At 30.1% G+C, this 20,900-nt stretch overlaps 3 protein-coding genes across 3 annotated transcripts; 1 reads left to right on the top strand and 2 right to left on the bottom strand.

Annotated features, from left to right (window-relative positions):
• Nucleotides 1-561: 561 nt before the first annotated feature.
• Nucleotides 562-2,917, bottom strand: LOC101215385 (patatin-like protein 2). The gene is made up of 6 exons (XM_031881051.1): nt 2,691-2,917; nt 2,358-2,539; nt 1,952-2,138; nt 1,697-1,858; nt 1,192-1,500; nt 562-1,097 (listed from the first exon to the last, which is right to left on the bottom strand). The coding sequence occupies exons 1-6, from the start codon at nt 2,811-2,813 to the stop codon at nt 873-875; spliced, it is 1,188 nt and encodes a 395-aa protein (XP_031736911.1). The 5' UTR covers nt 2,814-2,917; the 3' UTR covers nt 562-872.
• An 11,072-nt stretch (nt 2,918-13,989) lies between these two features.
• LOC101215139 (patatin-like protein 2) lies at nt 13,990-17,444 on the top strand. The gene is made up of 6 exons (XM_004148025.3): nt 13,990-14,209; nt 14,287-14,474; nt 14,561-14,747; nt 15,085-15,249; nt 16,557-16,856; nt 16,969-17,444. The coding sequence occupies exons 1-6, from the start codon at nt 14,096-14,098 to the stop codon at nt 17,194-17,196; spliced, it is 1,182 nt and encodes a 393-aa protein (XP_004148073.1). The 5' UTR covers nt 13,990-14,095; the 3' UTR covers nt 17,197-17,444.
• A 1,362-nt stretch (nt 17,445-18,806) lies between these two features.
• On the bottom strand, nt 18,807-20,255 carry LOC101214903 (ervatamin-B). Its single transcript, XM_004148024.3, has 2 exons — nt 19,769-20,255; nt 18,807-19,583 (listed from the first exon to the last, which is right to left on the bottom strand). The coding sequence occupies exons 1-2, from the start codon at nt 20,247-20,249 to the stop codon at nt 18,994-18,996; spliced, it is 1,071 nt and encodes a 356-aa protein (XP_004148072.2). The 5' UTR covers nt 20,250-20,255; the 3' UTR covers nt 18,807-18,993.
• Between the last annotated feature and the right edge of the window lie 645 nt (nt 20,256-20,900).

Here is a 20,900-nt window from a genome sequence, read left to right as displayed (position 1 = left end):
GTGATCGTTTATGTATGAAATTGTCTCGCCATCATTTATAGTTTATCGTCTAATCATTTAAATTTGAAGACTATTTTTCCATTGTTTAAAATTAACTACACGATCGTCTAGAAGAAGATTACTCGTGTTCATGTAACCAATTAATTGTGTGTTGATTGAGATATTTTTTATATTTCACATTGTGGCCTATGGACATGTGACCTTTTTTTTCTTTTTCAAAATTGTTCTATTAAACCGACATTAATGAGGCCTTTAATGTCGTTTTAAACTGACATCAAACTAGAAACGACATTAAAGACCTTTAATAACGCTAGCATAAATGTCGGTTGTCAACCAACACAAAAGGCCATTAATATTGGTTTTAAACCGACATTAAATAATTTGAAAAAAGAAACTAAAAAGTGATTTACAACTAAGCGTTGTATATTAAAACCTTTATGTGTGGACTTGTGTAAAAAGTGTTTTAAATTGTTAAAATTAAAACATTTTTGCCCACAACAGAGTGTTGTTATCCATCTAGCTGGATTGGCAGGGCTCTGTGTACCAAACTAGGTCTAGAACTCAACAGAAATTCATATTCACTTGTCCTTTACTTATTTTGTCCACATTTATGTACATTCTACGAAAGTTTCTAGGAAACCACGCCAACAATATATAGAATCGATTAAAACTAGAAAGGGTGAAATACAAAAGAGAAAAATAAAACAACAACAGGGTGTAAAAAAATTATTACAAGTATTTTTACAATTTACTGGACTAAAGTATGAAAGGCTTAAAAGAAGTGACGTATCTATGGAAGACAGAAAAAAAAGGGGGGTTGAAGATGAAAACATGAAAGAAGCATAAATTGATGAAATGGGAATTAGATAGCCTCAAGGGCTCAATCGTAGTTTCCTCTCATCAGACAACATTTGAGCAAATTCTGCAAGTGCTTTTTCATTAGTTCCTTCTCCATCAAGTGCCTCAAACTTTCCAGATTCCAAATTTACCCTTGATAATGGTTTCTTCAGTAAACTCTCTCCAACCTCAATGAGCTTTAATAAGTTTTGTTGGGTTGCAATATCCACGGACGAAACATCACCACTCAATGTGTCATCCTGTTTCCAGATATCACACAATATCCTTATCAAAAACATGCTGATTTGATTTAGTTATAATTAACGAAGATCATAATTTAAAATTATTGTATACCTGAATACGAAGATAATTTCTATCATTATGTTCAGATTGGAAGACGCTAGAAATATGATAATCCACCATATCTGCACTTGCATCACTAAAAATATCAACAATTGGTGTTGCTCCTCTATGATAGATCCAACCAAGCATACCCCATTTGGAAGCCATAGCTGCACTATACTTCTCATCATTTTTAGCCACACCAGTTCCCAAAGAAAGGATCAACATCCTTTTTGATTCCATTGGTTTTATTTTCAGAAGTTCACTTCTTTTTCTCAAGATGCTCATCTCTTTTGTCACATGAGTCAATGCAGCCAATGTCTAAACAATCAACCATCACACACACATATATATATTATTAGTTATACATCCACCAAAACGAGTCTTAAATCACAAATAACTCAATCCAGAAGCTTAAGCTTTATGAGTAAAAAGACAAATTTAACAAATTAAGCTTTATGAGTAAAGAGACAAATTTAACTAATTATCTAATATGGGGAAGGAAGGTCGATCTTACTGGATTATTTGCAGCAACTCCACCATCAACCATATCGAAGTTACGAGTATTTCCCTTAGAGTCCTTAGTTTGAAATTCATGGCCAGGTAAGAAAGTGGGAGCGGCGGAGGTACTGATACAAACATCAGCCAGTTTTGGATTCTTTAACGCATCCCATTTTGCCTGAATAATTAATTCCTCCAATTTATTTATTATTGAAAAAAATTAAAGGAATATAAACTGTTTATCAAATCGTTTTTAATTAAATTTTCATACATCGAGTGTGCTGAAAATCACAGGTTGAAGAAGCTTAATGTCAAAAGCAGGAATAATGACTTGCGTTAGTGTTTCCTTAAGTGTTATATCTCCAAGCAATCTGTTTATCAATGATCTCAAGTATTTGCCATCGTACTTTGGGCCCATAACTTTTCCAAACATATTCACCACTGAACTTAAGAAATAACTGCTTTCACACAAAAACATCAATATCAGCAAACGAAAACGACGAGATTATAATAACTACATATCTCTTGCTACAGTAAATAATATTTAAACGAAAGTAATTTACACCACAAATACAAGTTATTATAACACAATTATATAAAATTTAGGAGGCTATAATAACTCATTTCTTATCCAGGAAAGCTTTTGCAAATTGAAAAGAGAAAAGAAAACTACTCACTTTCGTTGAGGGAAGATTTTTGGTCCATGTTCGATGTAGAAGCGGGTTAAATCTTTTGCAGCGTACAAAGGTCGATTATTCTCGTTAGGAGCTGTAAGCATGGAAGTAACCAAACCACCTGTGCTTGTACCAGCAATTACATCAAAGTAATCTGCTATTCTTGCATCTGGTCCATCCAATTCCTAACCAAATCGTTCGTCCAATCAATAAAAACCAAAACATTTCTTACAAATTCGTAAAAAGTTTTAGTATAGACGAGTGATACTTTCAAGTCAACCTTTAGTTTTGAAAGAAAAATAAAGTACTATATAAGTATATATATATTATTATTACCTGAAGTTTAGACTCGAGAAAAGCTAGAATAGTTCCGGGAATGATGCCTCTAATGCCACCACCATCTATACTTAAAATTGTTATCTTCTTTCCCTTCTCAAATGTAGCTAATTTATCTGCCATACTGTTTATGTGTAAATCGAAAGGATGGGTCTATGAGGAAGGAGAGAAAAAGAGAATACTATGTTGCTTTTGCAATTTGAGTTGTCTGGGATTATGTGTCCCCAAAGAAGAGTCTTTTATAACCAAAAAAAACTCTGAACTAATTTTCTTTTATTTGTTATGTTTCACATGCTCCAAATATTTTATCTCCAGATCCAAAAATAACAATATCTTACCCACTTGCATGCTTATCTAAAATTTGCTTCATATTTAAATATGTTCCAATATTTAGAAATAAATAAACGTCATGATTGATTGTTCATCTTACCAAATTAATTATTTGAGTTTAGTAAACTATAATTTATACCCTATTATAGTTATAATATAGTATAATTTTAGTCTCTATACTTGAATTGATCGTTGGACGATGACTATTGATCAAGTGTGTCGTTGATCATTATTTATCGCTTCTCCATCTTGGTCAATATTAATTGATCACCAATTTATTTGTCCCTGATTTCAACCATTTTAGTCATTATTGACGGTGGGTTTTGGTAATTGGTCTTAGAGAAGATTATTGTAAGACTGATTTTAATTTATGCTGTAATTTCTGTTGCTTTTATTTTCCATTGTCTTGTTTGGTACTGTTATTAAGGTTGGTTGTTTTATTTTATTAAAGACAAAATTGGAGTTTAATTTTCTGTATTCTATTAATAAATATATAAATAATATTTTTTATTAATAATTAAGATATGTAGTTATCATTTAAGATTTGGTTAGTATGCAAGTTTATATTTATTAATAAATATATGATTCATATTTATTAATAAAGATATTTTGGTTTAATAAAGCTATTATATTGTCTGTGGTTGTTAATATATTTTCTCTTAAATTGGTTAATATTTATTAATAAATTGAGAGAATAATTGGTTTTTGTTTTTGTTACGTGTGAAAATATAAGCTTGTGGCCGTGTGGTAATGTTGTGGTTTGAAAGATAGAAGTGTGGGCAAACGTGCATCAATATTTATGTGTTGAGACAGTTTTTTTAATGTATGTGCTGATCAATTTGTGTGGTGTCACACACTTTGCTTGTGGCACTGTGAGTCACTTGGTTGAGAAGATTTGTGCAAGTTAGGAAAGCCTAACATTAAAGATTATTATTAGGAGTCTCTTACACGGAGAATTTGCACATTGAGACACAAGGGTGAAGCATGAAGCATATGATCTAGGGGAAGCAGTCTAGATCAAATTCTTTGTTCACACATTAAGTGATTTAGGGGAGTCTAATCATTTATCTTGTAAAAGTCATATGATTTGAGATAGTTGATTCTTGATAAGTTATGTACTTGTGATCCTCTTCGGTCTTTATAAAATGATCTTTTTCAATTGAACTAAAAGCCTCCTCCATGTAGATGTTGTATCATTGAACTTGATTACCAAAGTTTAATGTGTTCTATGTGCTTTATGTGTTTTCATAGTTTATTTATTTATTTATTATTATTATTATTAACACACGATACAATAATAACTAAGTGTATGTTTTTTAAAGTACAACTATATAGTTCATGCAACCCAGAAGGAGCTTAACCTTGTGGCTCTAAACTCTAAAACTGAGGAGACATTTAAGAGTTAACAATGGCATGCATGGCATGGCAGATCAACTCAAGACAAAAAGGCCAATAAGGAATTATTTGATTTTCAGCTCTCAATCTAGACAGTGGAATTGAGAATCGTGAAGGCACCAATCCAATGTGAACAACCTTGAGCTATCAGGCAAAAAAATCATAACTCTTCTGATCAACGACAGCAGCCAACTTATCCTGTCAATTCTGTCAATGTACACCCTTCTTCTTCAACACAACCATTCATTAGAAATTTTATTAAAATTTCTCAATTTTAAAATGCTAAGGTTTGAAAAGTCAATCTAAATACCAAAAATATTTGGAGTGAAAGAGGAAAAAAACATATAATAAACATGTGGAGGAGATCAGGATGGAAGGACGACAATAAATATAGGGTTTTAAACATGTGGGAAAGAGGAAGGGAAAAAAATAATTATTTGGAGGGATGGAGATAAAAATAATAATAATAATAATTTTACGTTAAAGTTTAATATCACTTTATGCAATATTTTGTTTATGCATTTTTTCAAAATATATAATAAGTCATTATTACACTCTTAATTTTGTATCTAATCAGTTTTAATAAAGTATTCAAATCGTACTTTTTTTTCTAACAATTCCTAGTTAATATATTCAATCTTCTCTTGGATATACAATTTTATTTTATATAATCTAACATTTCAAATTTCTATTTAATCCATATGTGTGAATTTAAATATAATATATGTGGAAAAGGTCGAGGAATTCCTCAAAATGTATAAATTTAATGTTTTATTAGACACAATTACCAAAGATATATATATATATATATATATATATATATATATTTATGTTTAAAATTGAAATGAACATGTAGGTCCAAATTAAAAAATTAAAAATTTATGAATAAAAAAAGTAAACACCAATTTAAAATTCTAAAAGACAAAATTGATGATTTAATGAAAAATGGAATGAAGGCCAAGAAAATGAAATGGGAAATGTAAAGTGATGATAAGAACTGAGTACATAAAGTTATTGATTAATTAAGTTTTGGCCGTCCATTTTTGTAGAGTTTGGTCTATCAAATTTTCTCACGTTTTCCCCGTTCTCATAAATATCTATAATCTATAGACAACTTTATCCTTTTCTATTTTTAATTAATTACCGCTATACTGCCATTTTAATATAAAATAAATGAAAAGTTGAGTTAACTGAGTGTAAACAGGTTGAGTTAGGATGAGGACATAATTTTCAATCCAATCTATATTTTTGAGTTGACAACTCGAATAACCCAAATAATATTTCCAACGACCTTACCTGTAAAATATAGGTTGGATTGGATGGAGTTGTTGAGTTGTATTGTTTTATAGTCCTAAAAAGACCGAGGGAACGTCGACAGTAACACAATGAAACGCCGACAACAACACAATAAAGATTGAGAAGGAGAGACGATCGAAGACGATGAAATAGAAAGTCACTACTACATAACTGGCAATACTTGACTCTTTTTACCTATCAAGTACTTGTTTACTTTACGCTTTTTCATGCATCAAGTAATCTAATGTCAAGAATAATGAAAGTTTACTTGACAGTTTTTAAACGTCAAATACGATAATTTTACTTGATAGGTTAAAAAACATTAAGTATATGAGATTACTTGACACTTTTTACACATCAAATAATCCAATGTCAAGAATAAAGGAGTTTTTTGTTTGACAGTTTTTACGCGTCAAGCAAAATTTGTTTATTCTTGACACGTTTTGCATGTTAACATTTTTTTTTCTGCCAAATGAAAAATTGTTTAATTTGAAATATTCATATAATTATATTGCACCTGTTTTGAAGTCCATTCACACACATACAAGTAAAGCCTTTGAGATTACACAAAGTTGCTAAACTATGTATATTAATTAAACAATTGAATCAACCCGAACTTTTTCCATCAAAGAACTAATATTTTAACAAATTGCATATATCATTGGACAATACATATAGTTAGCCATTGCATACTTAATTATAATAATTCAAACTTCTACCATATGAAGATATTGTTCTAGCTAGCTCTATATCTAATATGAAAAATCTTAAAGTTTGTAAAATATAAATATGAGGAAAAGCTAACATTTACTCTATGCTTTGGATTCTTTCATAACATGTCCTTAATAAATGTTTTCCTGCATGTAGAAAAGAGCAAGAGTTTCAATATTAGACTGCATGACAACTCAAGAATTATGTTTCAATTGATGAAGCTAGCTGTTCAAGCATATTATATTTTCATTTAAGAAAATGCATATGCAGGGTATGATGTGCAGTTATGGTCATAAATACAAAATAATAAAAAATAAATAATAGTAATTTCTTCGTAAGGTTTCCAATATAAGAACTTACCCTTTTTTATAGCAAAGATCCACGTAGAAACACATATTTGCCTTGTCAAGTTAAAAGTTAGAAAAAGTGATAGGAAAGAGCCATAATGAAAGGGCATCAAATGAAGGGATGATCAGGTTACTAAAAGATATGGGCTACATAGAAGCAAATTTTATCGGAAGAAAATCGGTGAACAACACGTGGATTTTAACATCACACCAAACTAGTCTTGGGTTCTTAATAAAACAAAGAAAGAAAAGCCTTTTTTAAGTTGTTAGATGTTGTTGCTTGTAAACCCTTTTCATCTTCAAAACCATTTCACACGGAAACTACTTATTCAATACCTTATACATGAAACACTATTCTTATTCTCATTTGCATCAATATTTATTTACTAAATCTCTACTGTTCACGAGCCTCGTAGGAGTGGGTCACCGTCAGACGTCGGTCGTCGCCGAAGGTCACCATCAGTCGTCGTTGTTCATCGCTGCCATCCTCGTTCGTCGTGGTCATGGTTGTCGTGGTTTTAGGTTAGATTTTAGTGGAGATGGAAAATAAGGTAGTATCGTGGAGCTGGAGAGAAAATTGAGCTTTAGGTTTTCTTTTCTTAATTTTTTAATTAATCATTTTTTGGGTTGTCGGGTTATTATTACACTCTCGTTATTTAATTTATCGTTATATATTAAGATTTAATTAGAATGCAAACATTTAATAATTAATATGATACAAATTTAATATATAAATTATACCAAACTTTTTCAACTTTTCACACATTTCGAGTCAATTCTATTTTATTTAATTTGATGATTTTAAGATTTGAAACTCTCAAGATTGAAGATGATTTTTTTTTTAAATGAAGTTTTTTAGTCTCTTTTTTTAAATTTTAGTGTTGTGTGTTTACTAACATAAAGAATGAATTAATTAACTTCCTTATTTCTTTAATAAAAATAGTAAAATATTATATGATGCATCTTTTTTGTTCATCATTTTTTATCAAATTTGGATCCCGATTTCTTTTTATTTGAACATATTATACTTTCTTAAATTCTATAGTTTTCTGATATCATATTGGATAGTATAAAATTCTTATAGAAAATTCTATTTCAAAACAAATCTACGGAAGGAATATTTTATTTATTTTATAAGACATACGAGATCTTGATTTTTCTAATATAGGATTCTCAACGATTAAAATTGAGTTTGAGTAATAAAAGTTTTTAATTCAATATTACACCCATAATAGTGTTTCTTTGTCACTCCTATTAACTCTTATAATTGTTTTGGATATCTTTTTTAAAATAAAATAAATTGAAATTTCTTTATTTTTTTTCATTTCTCTCTCTCACCCTCTTTTCTCCTCCAATTTAAGTTTTTGGATTCAAGCAGTGATTTAACTGTTGTATTAAAAAACAAGAGGTTTAGAAGGTTCTACATTCAAACTCCTCACACCATGCATTGATATACTATTAAATTATTGGATAAATTAAACCTAAATTGGATTTGACCAAAGATTTTGAGGTTTGAAATCAAATGTGTGTAAATTTCATCATCATCTCATCCAAAAGACCATCAATCATTTCAATGTAACCTTTCTTCTTTGGTACAAAGCTCACATGCATTTTCTCCCACTCTCACACGCACCTTCACATTAACTACGTAAGGATATGTTCAAGTTGGATGTGTTCTTCGTTGTAAAGGACAAAATACAACCCTTTAATGAAAGGATATATGTCCTTTACCATAACCATGAATACAAAACGTGACGAAATGAAAACTATCTCGTGGACTTGCGGATACAAAATGATAAATAACTTTCTTTTCTTTTCTTTATTAGAGTCTTTAAAATTCAATTTATTTTCACACAGTTTCATTTGGATCTTATGGACAGGGTTGTTGCTTCCATAAAAAAAAAAAAGTTTGTTCTCTCTTTTCGGAAGAATAATTACTCAAGAAATTAAATTTAAATACAGAAGTAAGTATTAAAATCGTCTCAAGGAAATAATGTGAAATTGTTGTGTTCAAATTCTATCACGTGTATATTCTAATTTTTTTTTAAGAATGTTATTTATCTAACAATATATATTTTAGTTTTATGGGAAAGGCTACATATAAATAAATAGTTGAAGAATCCATTTTTGTTCTTTTTTTTTTTTAATTAAAATTGCTTAATGAGTTGATATGTTAGCTTTATTTATTTTATATGTACATACATATTTCAGTTTTGTGATAAGGGAATAGCTCCAAAAAGTATTCCAAAAAGTATTTAGATGCGTGTTATGCATGTTCAAAAGTGGGATGAAAATTGACATTTAAAAAATTAAGGTCTCGTTTGATAATCATTTGAATTTTGTTTAGTAACTATTTCAACGTTATTTCATACAAAATTTGTTTTCTTTTTTAGATTTTAAAAGTTAAGTTTACCAATATCTCTATTATCTTTAAATTTCATGGGTGTTATCTCTACTTTTACTATACTTTAAAAAGTCAACGCAACTCTTATACCTAACAAAAATGCAATACCACGATAAGAAAACGTGAGAAAATAGATTTAATTTTTAGAAGTAAATAAAATGATTATCAAAATGTGACCTTATTTTTTTTTCCAAAACTAATTAAATATATTTTCATGTTTTACAATGATTTGAAATTTTTAAATAACCATAGGTGAATTTTTAGTCCAACTTTAAACTTCAAGTCGAACTTGTAATTCCAAATTCGATTTGAACCTAAAACCTCTTGTCAACAGAAAAATCATACAGGTGTCAGTTGAACTAAGCTCATGTTAGCTTTTGTTTTGCTATTTACTTCTATCAATATTTTCAAAAATAAAAGAAACTTTTGAAAACTAAATTGAAGATGTTAGTTTTTATTAAGTTATTTTTATTTTTGAAACTTTGACAAGAATTCAACTCGTGCATACCCAATAGATGGTATAAGAAAATTAAACTAAAAATAGACTTAATTTTAAAAATTAAAAAATAAAGAGTAGATTAGTTACCTAAAAGGGCCTTGGTCTTATAAATTTTTTTATTATCTATTTTTACTAATGTTTTCAGAAACTAGATCATGTTTTGAAAATCAACCTGCTTAACTCTATAACACATTACTGCTTTTGTTTTCTATGAACCCCATTCCTCTATATTTACCATTAGTCAATTCATCATAATTATCATAACTTTAATGTTTAATGTCTAAACATCTAATGCAAAAATTTGATCACAATAACCATATTTTAATTGTGTTAAAAAAAAACTCACAAAACACACGAGTTTTTTAGGTTTGGATTTCCCCAAAGAATAACTCATTAAACACCGTTCAAAAATTCATGAATTTATTATTGGACACAAAATTTAGAGTTTAATAACTTATTATGATAATTTTTAAAGATTAAAGAGATGTTTATTTTATTTATTTTTTTAAAAAAATACGGATGAGTTAGTAGGTGCACTGAGATATCTCTACTGGGTGGACACCTTTTTATCACCCTCGTCATTTTCACTTCATTAATAATATAGAATAATATTGTACAGTAAGAGTGAAATAAAAAAAAAAGTGGACTAGAGATAAGTCCAAATAAGAACCACAAGTTGTTAGACAAAAACATGAATATTTAAAGCAATAGAACTAACACTATAGTTGATAAAAAGAGATCTGCTAGCCCGATATCGAGTGAGAGGTTGAATGTCTTCTCAAATATCCACAAAGGATTTTTCATGGTTTTTGAAGATTATATTATTCCTTTCAAGCCAAATGGACCAGATGACCATAGCAATGATGTTGAAATTTAAAGTGCCCTTTCTGTATGTTTTTTTTTTTTTTTTTTGCTTGATGAAACATAGCACCTTACACATAAGTTGTGGTTGTTGTTACTCCACTTAATCAAAAGTTCAACTTTTTTCCAAAGCTTTTTTTTGCAAATTTGCAAGATATGAAAAATGTGATTAATACTTTCCGAGCTCTCTTTGCAAGAATGCACCAATTTGAGCTGAGGCTTCATTTTGGCAGTCTTCTTTGAAGTTTGTCAGCTGTATTGATGCACTCATGTAGCAGAGACCATCAAACAAAGAATTTAAACTTTTTAGAGATATCCGACTTCCATAGATTTTTTACTATACTCGGGTCAATGTTAGATTCATCTCTTTGTTTTCAACTGTGTGTATGGTTTTTTTTATCAAGGCAATGCTAAAATGGCCATTTGAGTTCAGCTTTCATATTGGAGTATCAGGACCACGACTGTGACAGGGGCAGCTAGGTGAGTTTTTAGCTTATTCCAACTGTTGGATCTCAAATCTTCTAGAATTTCTTCTAGGTAGGAGCTCCCAATCTTAATCAGCTGGGTTCCAACATATCCTTTACACTGCCCCCTTGTGTCTTAGGAAGAGCAAATAGCCTCGGTCTATATAAACAAAGATGGCTCTTTTCATTCCAAGCCTCTTTCTAGAAAGAGAGGCTTTCTCGATTGTTAACTTTCATTGAATATGAGTTAGGAATCAGTCCAATCCTTTGGTGATAGATCTCCAAGGAGCTTTAAGGCTACAGAATTTACCTTTTGTTGGAGTGTCACCAATGTAGGCTTGATCATATTTTGCAAGAATCAATCGTTTTCACAATGGCGCTTGTTTATAAAAAAAATCTCTACAACCATTTACACATGAGAGCAAAGTTCGTATCCATAACTCTATATTGTGATTCCCAATCCACCTTTATCCTTTGCAGAAGTGATTATAGGCCATCTCAAGAGATGAATGTGATTTTCCTCATTTGTGTTCTTTCAAAGAAAATTTATCAAATTCTTTTCAATAGTTATGAATACACTGTTTGGAGCTTTAAAGATAGATAGCTGATATGTAGGGAGGCTGGCAAGAGTTGAGTTAATAAGGGTAATTTTTCCTCCTTTAGATATATAAGTGTATTTTCAGCTATTAAGCTTTTTGTAGATTTTGTCAGTGATATTGTCCCAACATTTAACCGAGGAAGCCTTCCCTACCAATGGAACTTCTAAGTAGTTTATAGGTTAAATAGACATATTTATAAAAAAAATTATGGTTAAATTGATAATTAGTTTGATACAATTAGTTGATATTTTTTCTTATATATTTATATTAGTAGTATTTGGATGTTTACTTGTTTGCGGTTTATTTAAAAAATTTCTAATAATGCAATAAATATTGATTCATAATCGTTTTGATATTGAATCTATAGAAACATGTAAATATGAATGTATGAATGAAAATATAAATAGTTATGATTTTAATACCTTCATAGTTATGAAAAGCTTCTAGATTTATTTTGACAAAAATATTTAATTGAGACTTGACGTTCATAAATATTTAATTGAGATTTGACGTTCATTGGTAGGTAGATGACCCATAAATTAATTGTAGTAATGAGAAAAAGAAAAAAGCTTATTATATAATGACATTAATTGATCAATTAGTCTTTGTTTAGGCCACGGCTCATAAATTTTGACCCCTTCACTGCCCTTCACACACCACATCTATCCTTTCAATTTCATACGAACACTTTAAGGCCTTAATTTTAAAATCTTGACTGTTTCTCGAATATTTTTTCTTTCATAAACAAAATCATCATTTCGAACTTTGTTTTTTAGTATTATATCTTGTTAGTGTAGAAAATAGAAATGATGTTGGGGACTCGTTGTTTGAAGGTTTGGTTAAGGATCTCAAACATACATATTTGGATATTTACTTACTAATTTTTTTCTTTCAATTTGTTTGTTTGTAAGAAGTTTCATGAGAGAGTTTGGGAGTTAGGATTCTTTTTTTTCTCTTATTCTCCTCTTGTAGTCGTTCTACTTTGCTCTCAATTTCTTAATTTTTAAGCTTTTGTTGAAGTGTTTGAAGAGTAACTTGTGAGCAATAGCGAATTCAAAACTTCACTGACACACAAATTTACATAAAGTTTGAAGTTTGGGTATCATAGTTCTTAGGTTAAACTTTCCAATTAAAATACCTAATACGTTTGTAGATTCTCAATTTTTGTGTCTATAGATTTCTAACGTATCAATTTGCATCCAACAGGAGTTCTTAGCTTACACATATTATACAATATTAAGAATTAAATGTGATAATATTATATATTAAAATTGAAAAAATCAAAATGAATCTAAGGCAAAGTATAGTCAAAGTACGAATAACGTGTTATCAAAATATAACAGTAGAGATAGTGAGATACAAAGATTGGTAACTCAATTTCATACAATATTTATCACTCACGTCTTGAAAATTGTGTTTTGATTGAAAGAAACAACGCTATATAACAAATTTAACAATTATAACAAACGGTTTATTATTGATAGATTGTCTCTCTAGTTTCTCATGTACATCTTTCCTATTCAATTTCAATCCCTTAAGTTTGAAATTCTTTCACTTCCACGATAATGCTTCTCTAAACTATATGTATTAATAGGATTTCTTAAGTGTGAGACTCCCTCTTTTTCCTCAACTTAACCCATCTTACAACTTTGTAGTGTATGTGTGCATACGTGCATGTGTGTGACGACATTATTATTTGAAAGGAGCAAGGAGCTCCTTTGATAAATTCAACCATACTCACATTCATCTAATATATATTTATGTTGAAATTTTAAGATACTTACGTGTGCGTGAGATTTAAAATTAAATATGTTGATACAAAAAAAACTTTGCAATTTGGAGAAAAAATGTTAAAAAGGCCATTTTAGATCAACAAAAGGTAGACAAAGTTTTAGACAGACTAGAAACATGACTTGATCACATTTTTAGTTAAAGAATTTTTGATCTCATTTTTTCTCGTTTAGCTAATTTTACAATACAAACTCGACATTTAATTTAGTTACTTTAAGATCGGTATTTAAATTTAGCTACTTATCTTGTTACATCCCTTTCATCAATTTAAGTATTTTTTTTTAATGACAATAGATGTGATTATTCAAACATTTGTTTCTTAATGGAAGCTGGTTTTTTAAGCTGTCATATCTAAATACATTTTTATTAAACATATGATTAGAACAAATAAGTACTTGAGTTCAAAACTTGAGTAGATCTAAATTTTCAATTAAACTTGAAAAAGAAGGTAGACCTCTTGAAAGAGATTGATGGCCTAGAAAAAATTGGACTCATCTATCCATTATTTATTACAGTATTGATTATTATCCAACTATAGTCACCAATTTTGACTAAAGGAATAAATACTTAGCATCTTAAATATCACCAACTTCCAGACTCCCATTCCCTTCCATAAGCTTAAAATTGAAAAACTCATCCATATAACCCTCATAACACAAACCTCTCCCACAACACATTCCATAAAGAAAAAAAAAAAGGAACGAAAAGATGAATCCTAATTTTGATAAAGGGGAGCTCATAACAATTCTAAGCATAGACGGAGGCGGCGTCAGAGGCATCATCCCCGGAACCATCCTTGCTTTTCTAGAATCCAAACTTCAGGTGAACAAACGAGCAAAACTTTACATTCTCCATTGTTGGAACACACGTATGATTTTAATTTGAGTTGACTTTGTTAGGAAATGGATGATCCAGAAGTGAGATTAGCAGATTACTTCGATGTAATTGCGGGGACAAGTACAGGAGGATTAGTAACAGCTATGCTTACAGCTCCAGACAAGAACAACAACAATCGACCGTTGTTTGCAGCGAACAAGATTTCAGAGTTTTACATGAAAGAGACTCCAAAGATTTTTCCTCAAAGAAGGTGGGTTGTTAGTGTTGTTTTAGAGACATATTTTAGCAGGTTTGTTAAGGGAGTTGAGCTTGATTTTGTGGTTTGTTTATTTGAAGCCATTTTCTTAGTGGAGTCTTCAATTTGGTTGGACAAGCCGTAGGGCCCAAGTATGATGGGAAGGAGCTGAGAAGAGTGGTGAATGATTTGGTGGGAGATTTAACTCTGAAACAAACATTGACAAATGTTGTGATTCCAGCTTTTGATATCAAGATTCTTCAACCTGTCATCTTCACCACTAATGATGTAAGTTTTAAAGAGTCACCCTTATAATATAGTACTGGTACTTAAAGAGTATATTCTCAAACTCTTACTTGTAAACCTTGACCCTTTTCAATCTATACAAGTACTAATATCGGACGGTAACAATTGAGTAAGTTTGTGGTTATCACATAGGATTCAATTTCTACTATCCTAAGTTTGAACTAATTCCAATTTCAATAACAAACTACTAAGTTTAAAAAATTTAATTAGAGGTTGTTTTAGTAATCAATCATTTAAAAATTTTACTTCACAAATTCTAAATTAACTTTTTTTGTAAAAAATAAATTTAAAAAAATAAGTAGGGGTGTGAATTTTGCAGGCAAAAATAAGTGCATTGAAGAATCCAAGGCTGGCGGATGTGTGCTTGGGGACCTCGGCAGCGCCCACGTTCTTGCCACCCCATTTCTTTGAAACTAAGGACGACGTTACAAATGCCACTCGCACTTTCGACCTCATTGATGGTGCCGTTGCAGTTAATAATCCAGTGAGTTCATTTTATTTTAAAAATTAGACGAAAAAACGTAAAATAATAAAGAGTCGATACAAACAATTTTATTAGCTAGAGAGGAATAAATAAAGTAGAATTACCACACAAATAACGTAAGGAAATGATAAATCCATAACTAAGGTGGAAGGTTTCAAAAACTTGGAAGGGTATAATTAAATTTGAGTATAAAGTAGGAAGCTTATATTTGTAATTTAAAGTTGCTTAGTTAACAAATATGTATGGACAATTATGAGTATACAATGCTTCCAAATTGAGGTTTAGATGGGATATATATTATGGAGATTGGAATTTTGGCTTCAATTAATAATTGTAATAATAACAAAAGAATAAGGGCCTAGGAGGCTTCAATTCCCAACCAATCAAGTTGCTCATTCATCATTATATTATATACATTTTTTTTATTAAAAAAATAATATTTTGTTTTTCTCTATTCTACAAAATGTCAAATTAAGTTTTTGTTGTCTTTTGCTAATTTTCCTTATTTTGTTTTAATATGACAAATTGATTTGTTTTCTTCCAATTTAGGCCACTATCCTATAGTCCCATGTGTGATACCTATAGTAAACATGTTTACTCTAATTAGATGGTCTCTGTTATCATAATAAGGATGTTAATTTTTCAAGACTATATGTGAATATAAAATAAATAAAAAATATGTCAAAATTTAGATTTAGTTCTCGAAATCTAATCGTGATAGATTATATTACTATATATTTGCAATTAATTTACGAGGAAGGTTGCTATAAATTTAATTATCAATGCAGTTATTTTTTTTAAAAAAATTGTCATTATTCTTAAAAATTGTTTAAAAATTCAAGTGTTTATAGTTAGGATAAAAGATGAGAATTCTTCATAAAAAATTTGTAAGAAAACAAACAAAGAGACGTTTTAAAAAATAGCCAAATATTGTAATTATCTACCTAATATAACAAAATTTAAATTCTTATTAATGCATTAAAGTTTTCTTTCTTTTCTTTTTCTATATTCTATAAATAATTTTAATATTTTACTATTCAGACAATTTTCCTCTTAAAAAACTAATAAAAAAAAAATAGTACATATTTTCCATAAAAATATTTTTTTTCTTTCTAAACTCCTCTTGTTATATATTTTAGTGGGATATTTGTTTTCTTTTATTCCAAATTTTTTATATTGATGATAGTGTTATAAATGGGTAAAAGATGCAGTGAGTGTATCTCTATTTTAGCATAACAAGAATGATGATTATTATTTAATTTCTAAATTAATTAAAAATGATATAGCTAATTAATTAAATTTGACAGACAATGGCAGCCATAACACACGTAAATAGGGAGATAGCAATTCATCATCAAAACTCAAGAGTAAAAGCAAATGATACAAGAAGGATGCTTGTTCTATCTCTAGGGACTGGATTGGGTAAACATGAAGAGAAATTTAATGCAACACAAGCATCAAAATGGGGAGCTGTTAGTTGGATTTTTCAAAGTGGTTCAACCCCAATTATCGACTTTTTTTCTGATGCTAGTTCTGATATGGTTGATTACCATGTTTCCACTCTTTTTCAATCCTCAAATGTTCAACAAAACTATCTTCGAATTCAGGTAATTAACTTAACTACTTTCCAACTTTTGTCTCAAAGCCAATTCATAATGATTTTGATTTGAAAAGGGAAGAATATTGATGAAAGATTTATGTATATATGATCGAACACAGGAGGACTCATTAACTGGGAATGCTGCATTAGTGGATATAGCAACTCCAGAAAATTTACTACAGCTTGTGAAGATTGGAGAGGATCTACTAAAGAAACCAGTTTCAAGGGTTAATTTAGAAACAGGAAAATTTGAGAGTGTTGATGGAGAAGGTAGCAATGGGGATGCTCTCACCAAGTTTGCAAAATTGCTTCATCAAGAAAGAAAATTAAGACTCAGTACTGCCTAACCCTATGATGATCACTTATGCGTTTTTGTGTTCTTGTCTCTCATCATCAAAATAAGTTCAAGCATTAAAAGGTGTTGTGTTCTAATGTGGGATTCATTAATGATTAATGTTGTTGTGAGTGATTCATAATTAAATAAATAATTTATAGTAGATTGAGTTACAAGTTTAATCTCTAAACTTTTGTTGTTACAGTCTTAATAGGTTGTTCTTGATGATGAATTTTAATATATATGGCGTATGTGTCTCAATTTTTAGTTTTGTATTTACTAATTTCTCGAGTAAATACAACCTGTTGAAATAAGTTCTTGTAAATGGTAAAAACAAGTGGTTTAAAGAAAAAGTAATATGAGTTTTACATGATTCGAGGTAACTAATACAAAAAGATAAAATCAAGTTGAGAATTTGAGTTTTAATTTTGAAAACAACCAATGTGAGGGTAGAAAAAAATATATATATGAGGATGATCAAATTTGTAGAGATAAATGACTTTGTCAAATTAGTCTATTTGTTGAGATCAATGATGATAAATTTCCTTTAATACGTCTTTTCTTTTTCTTTTTTTTTTAATTCAACAATTCATGTTTAGTTGAGCTTTGCAGGAAGATTTTAAAGTTTGGACTTCAATTTATTAGATTTCGTGGAATTTAATATTCAATTTAAAATGTGATCGTAGTTGAGAATATTATTTTTATGAACAATTTTGTGAATGTTGTTCTTTTTTGTCACATCTCTAGAGATAAAGAACAAATTTATCTATGCTTTAGCAGCTTTGGCCTTATCTCATGAAATCTATCTATGTTTTTAGCAGCTTTGGCTCCGTCTCATGGCTATTACACTACAAAATTAAACAACCTTTTAATAGTCATTCATTATAGCCTTTATTAAATGGGCTAAAAGAAAGAGAAAAACTAAAAAAGCAAAAGAAAGAAAAGAGGCAGAAAGCTCAAATTTTCTTATTTTTAAATAGTGTGCCCTAGCTAATATTTGGGTCTTCAACATTGAAATTGCCTTTTAACCCATTTTTGTGAACTATTTAAATATATATATAGTGTTTTTGAAAATTAACAACAAAAATAAAAATAGGGTAGGAGGGAAAGAAACGATAGAAATAAGTGGTTGGCAAACTATTGACAAAAATATGGTAGTTTTACTAATCGAAAGACTTTTATTAGTCCGCGTCAGCCTATTTTGACGCTAGGATAAAGAACAATTATTAACGTTGTGGCTGCGTTACGAGCAAACCGAGAGGTAAGAAGAGCAGTTGAGATCATTGAGCTGTTAGAGTGATAGTCACGATGTTGGATTTAAGAGCTATGAGCTTCTTGTTGAAGGTTGTCTAGAGTGTCGTGGGTATATTTTAGCAGGGAAGGTGACGAATGGGGATGAGAGACCGAGAGTTTATACACCATATTATCAAGGTTAGGCAAAAGGATGTTGAGGGGCTTACTGTCATTGGGGAAGTGGAACTTGCTTCTGCTGTAAGACACAGATTGGTAGAGCTGGGGTCTTATAGATACCATAAATTATTTATATCTTATTCTTAAATATATATATATATAGAATCCAAATGGCATGTGGAGAAGATTTAGAGAAGAATTTTTCACGATAAATACTCCTTGAATATGTTTAAATTTTATTGTACTTGAATCCTTCATTTTCTTTTGACTTTTATTGCTTATACATAATAACCTTTTACTAATTCTTATTGCATCTTTAGTAGACATAAAAATTTGCATGGCAAATTTAATTTTTTCACCTCTGAAGGTAGACAAGTTCAATTAACATCAGGAAGTATGCTCAGTCTTTGGTGGGGTAGCTAGCCATCATAGCTATGCCACAAGTACCTTGCCTGTCAGTTGAATCACGCTTCATTCTTATGTAACCTGATTCACCCCAATCAGTGCCCCATGAATTCTTGACAAGCCAATAAGCTTGATTGCTAGTTTCCCCATACCCAACTATTGCCACTCCATGATTCAGTTGGTTTCCACAATTGCCTGAGAAGATTCCACCAGAATAGAACTGAAAATTGTTTCCCTCTGCATCAATTGCTACAGAGACTGGCTGGTTAGCAACTGCTGCTTTTAAGCTTTTCTCGTCGTTGACCGGTACTTTTTCATATCCACTTATTGACACAAATTGGTATTTCTCTTTTTGTTCGTTGCATGCAGATTCTGCTCCTTGGTATGGATATTCTATTTCTGTAGTTAGTCCAGTTCTCTTGATGAACTCAAATGCTTTGTACATGTAACCACCATTACATCCCTGGTTCCCCGAGGTCACATCGCAGTCTACAAGCTCTTGTTCTGAAAGAGATATCAATTTTCCTGCTTTTATTTTGTTGATGCCTTCGACTGCTGCTACTGCAGAGAATGCCCAACAGCTCCCTGTGTCGAAAATTCAAGATTGGTAAGTTTTTCCAAATACGATGAAATGACTTACAATGGATAGAAGGTAGGGTTTAGGGTACTTGTTAGGAATAGGAAAAAAAAAACTTATAATCAGACGTAAAAAGAACATGTTCAACGTATTTCTGATAATTTGAATGAATGAGAGTATTACAAGTTCATACCACATTGGCCTTGATTCTTTATCGGAGTAACTGCACCTTCCTGTCTCCAATCAACATTAGTAGGCAGATTAACCATATTTCCATATCTGAAGCATGTATCAGGAATCGAAACGGTTTTATACCCTAAGTAAGTTGCCTTAAACTCCTCATTTGTGAGATCTGCAAAGTTATTTTCAGCCAGAGTATGTGAATGATTCATAGAATTGAAATTGTCAATGTATTGAACATTCGCTTGATAAATTGTGAATCTCCGCTCCCATTCTTCTCTGCTCTTGTATTGTCGACCGTATTTATCCATCCATTTCTGGTACCTGTCTTGTATGTCACTGGAACAACTAGATCCTAGAGAGTAATCCATTGCCATGGATACCAGTCTAGGTGTCCAGAAAACCCAGAGAATCAGAAAAATCAAACTCACATTAATCCAAGTCATTTTATATATACTTTTTCCGATTGCAAATGGAGCTAAGTATGCATTCATTATCAGCATCGAATTCTAGTTATATATATTGATCCATTCTTAACTGCAAGAAGATGAAGTTTGGATACTAATTAAGAAATCCTTGGATTCATGTACTTCACACCTTGAAGTTTGTGTAGGGTTTAATATGTTGTTTTCATCTTTCCAGCACGCCAAGAAAAGGTGGAAACGTATATGCTTTATTCTCTAATTGCATAATCATCATTTCTTTAGGAATTCTAAGAGCATTATTTTTCAATATTAAAAAATAAAACATAATTATTTATTTCTGGCAATATATCCTCTCTTTTCTTCATTAATTTATTTATTTTTGTTTTGAAAAACCATAAATTTAAATGTTTTAAATGAAAAAATTTATAAATATAAAAAAAAAAATTAGTTTCTACTAACTCATTAAGATTATATATAGACTCAAATATATATCTATTGATATTTAAGTTATACATGTTTATATGATAGTAAAGTAAAATTTTGTTATATTTGTATGTAACTTTAAATCATTTTTTTATATCAAAAAACGTTCCTTATAAATTGGAATACAAATGGCCCTTTATGTCTTCGAGTTCCCAGATTGTTTGTACTATCCACTGTACAAAATAGCTCTATTAATGACTCTTGGAACATCCCCTCATTAGCCGTGGGATGATATAA

This window comes from Cucumis sativus, chromosome 2, assembly GCF_000004075.3.
Source record: "Cucumis sativus cultivar 9930 chromosome 2, Cucumber_9930_V3, whole genome shotgun sequence".
Classification (NCBI taxonomy): Eukaryota; Viridiplantae; Streptophyta; class Magnoliopsida; order Cucurbitales; family Cucurbitaceae; genus Cucumis; species Cucumis sativus.
Note: the sequence above shows the minus strand (reverse complement) of the source record. Positions and strands in the feature narration are given on the sequence as shown.

What these genes read in the sequence shown, in the direction of transcription:
- LOC101215385 (XM_031881051.1), bottom strand. Translation starts at nt 2,813, where the DNA reads ATGGCAGATAAATTAGCTACATTTGAGAAGGGAAAGAAGATAACAATT. An exon ending in TGATTTTCAGCACACTCGAT is followed by an intron (nt 1,859 to 1,951) that starts GTATGAAAATTT and finishes TTAATTATTCAG; the next exon opens with GCAAAATGGGATGCGTTAAA. An exon ending in GAGTTGCTGCAAATAATCCA is followed by an intron (nt 1,501 to 1,696) that starts GTAAGATCGACC and finishes TTGATTGTTTAG; the next exon opens with ACATTGGCTGCATTGACTCA.
- LOC101215139 (XM_004148025.3), top strand. Translation starts at nt 14,096, where the DNA reads ATGAATCCTAATTTTGATAAAGGGGAGCTCATAACAATTCTAAGCATA. An exon ending in CCGTTGCAGTTAATAATCCA is followed by an intron (nt 15,250 to 16,556) that starts GTGAGTTCATTT and finishes TAAATTTGACAG; the next exon opens with ACAATGGCAGCCATAACACA. An exon ending in AAAACTATCTTCGAATTCAG is followed by an intron (nt 16,857 to 16,968) that starts GTAATTAACTTA and finishes GATCGAACACAG; the next exon opens with GAGGACTCATTAACTGGGAA.
- LOC101214903 (XM_004148024.3), bottom strand. Translation starts at nt 20,249, where the DNA reads ATGAATGCATACTTAGCTCCATTTGCAATCGGAAAAAGTATATATAAA. An exon ending in AAAGAATCAAGGCCAATGTG is followed by an intron (nt 19,584 to 19,768) that starts GTATGAACTTGT and finishes TTTTCGACACAG; the next exon opens with GGAGCTGTTGGGCATTCTCT.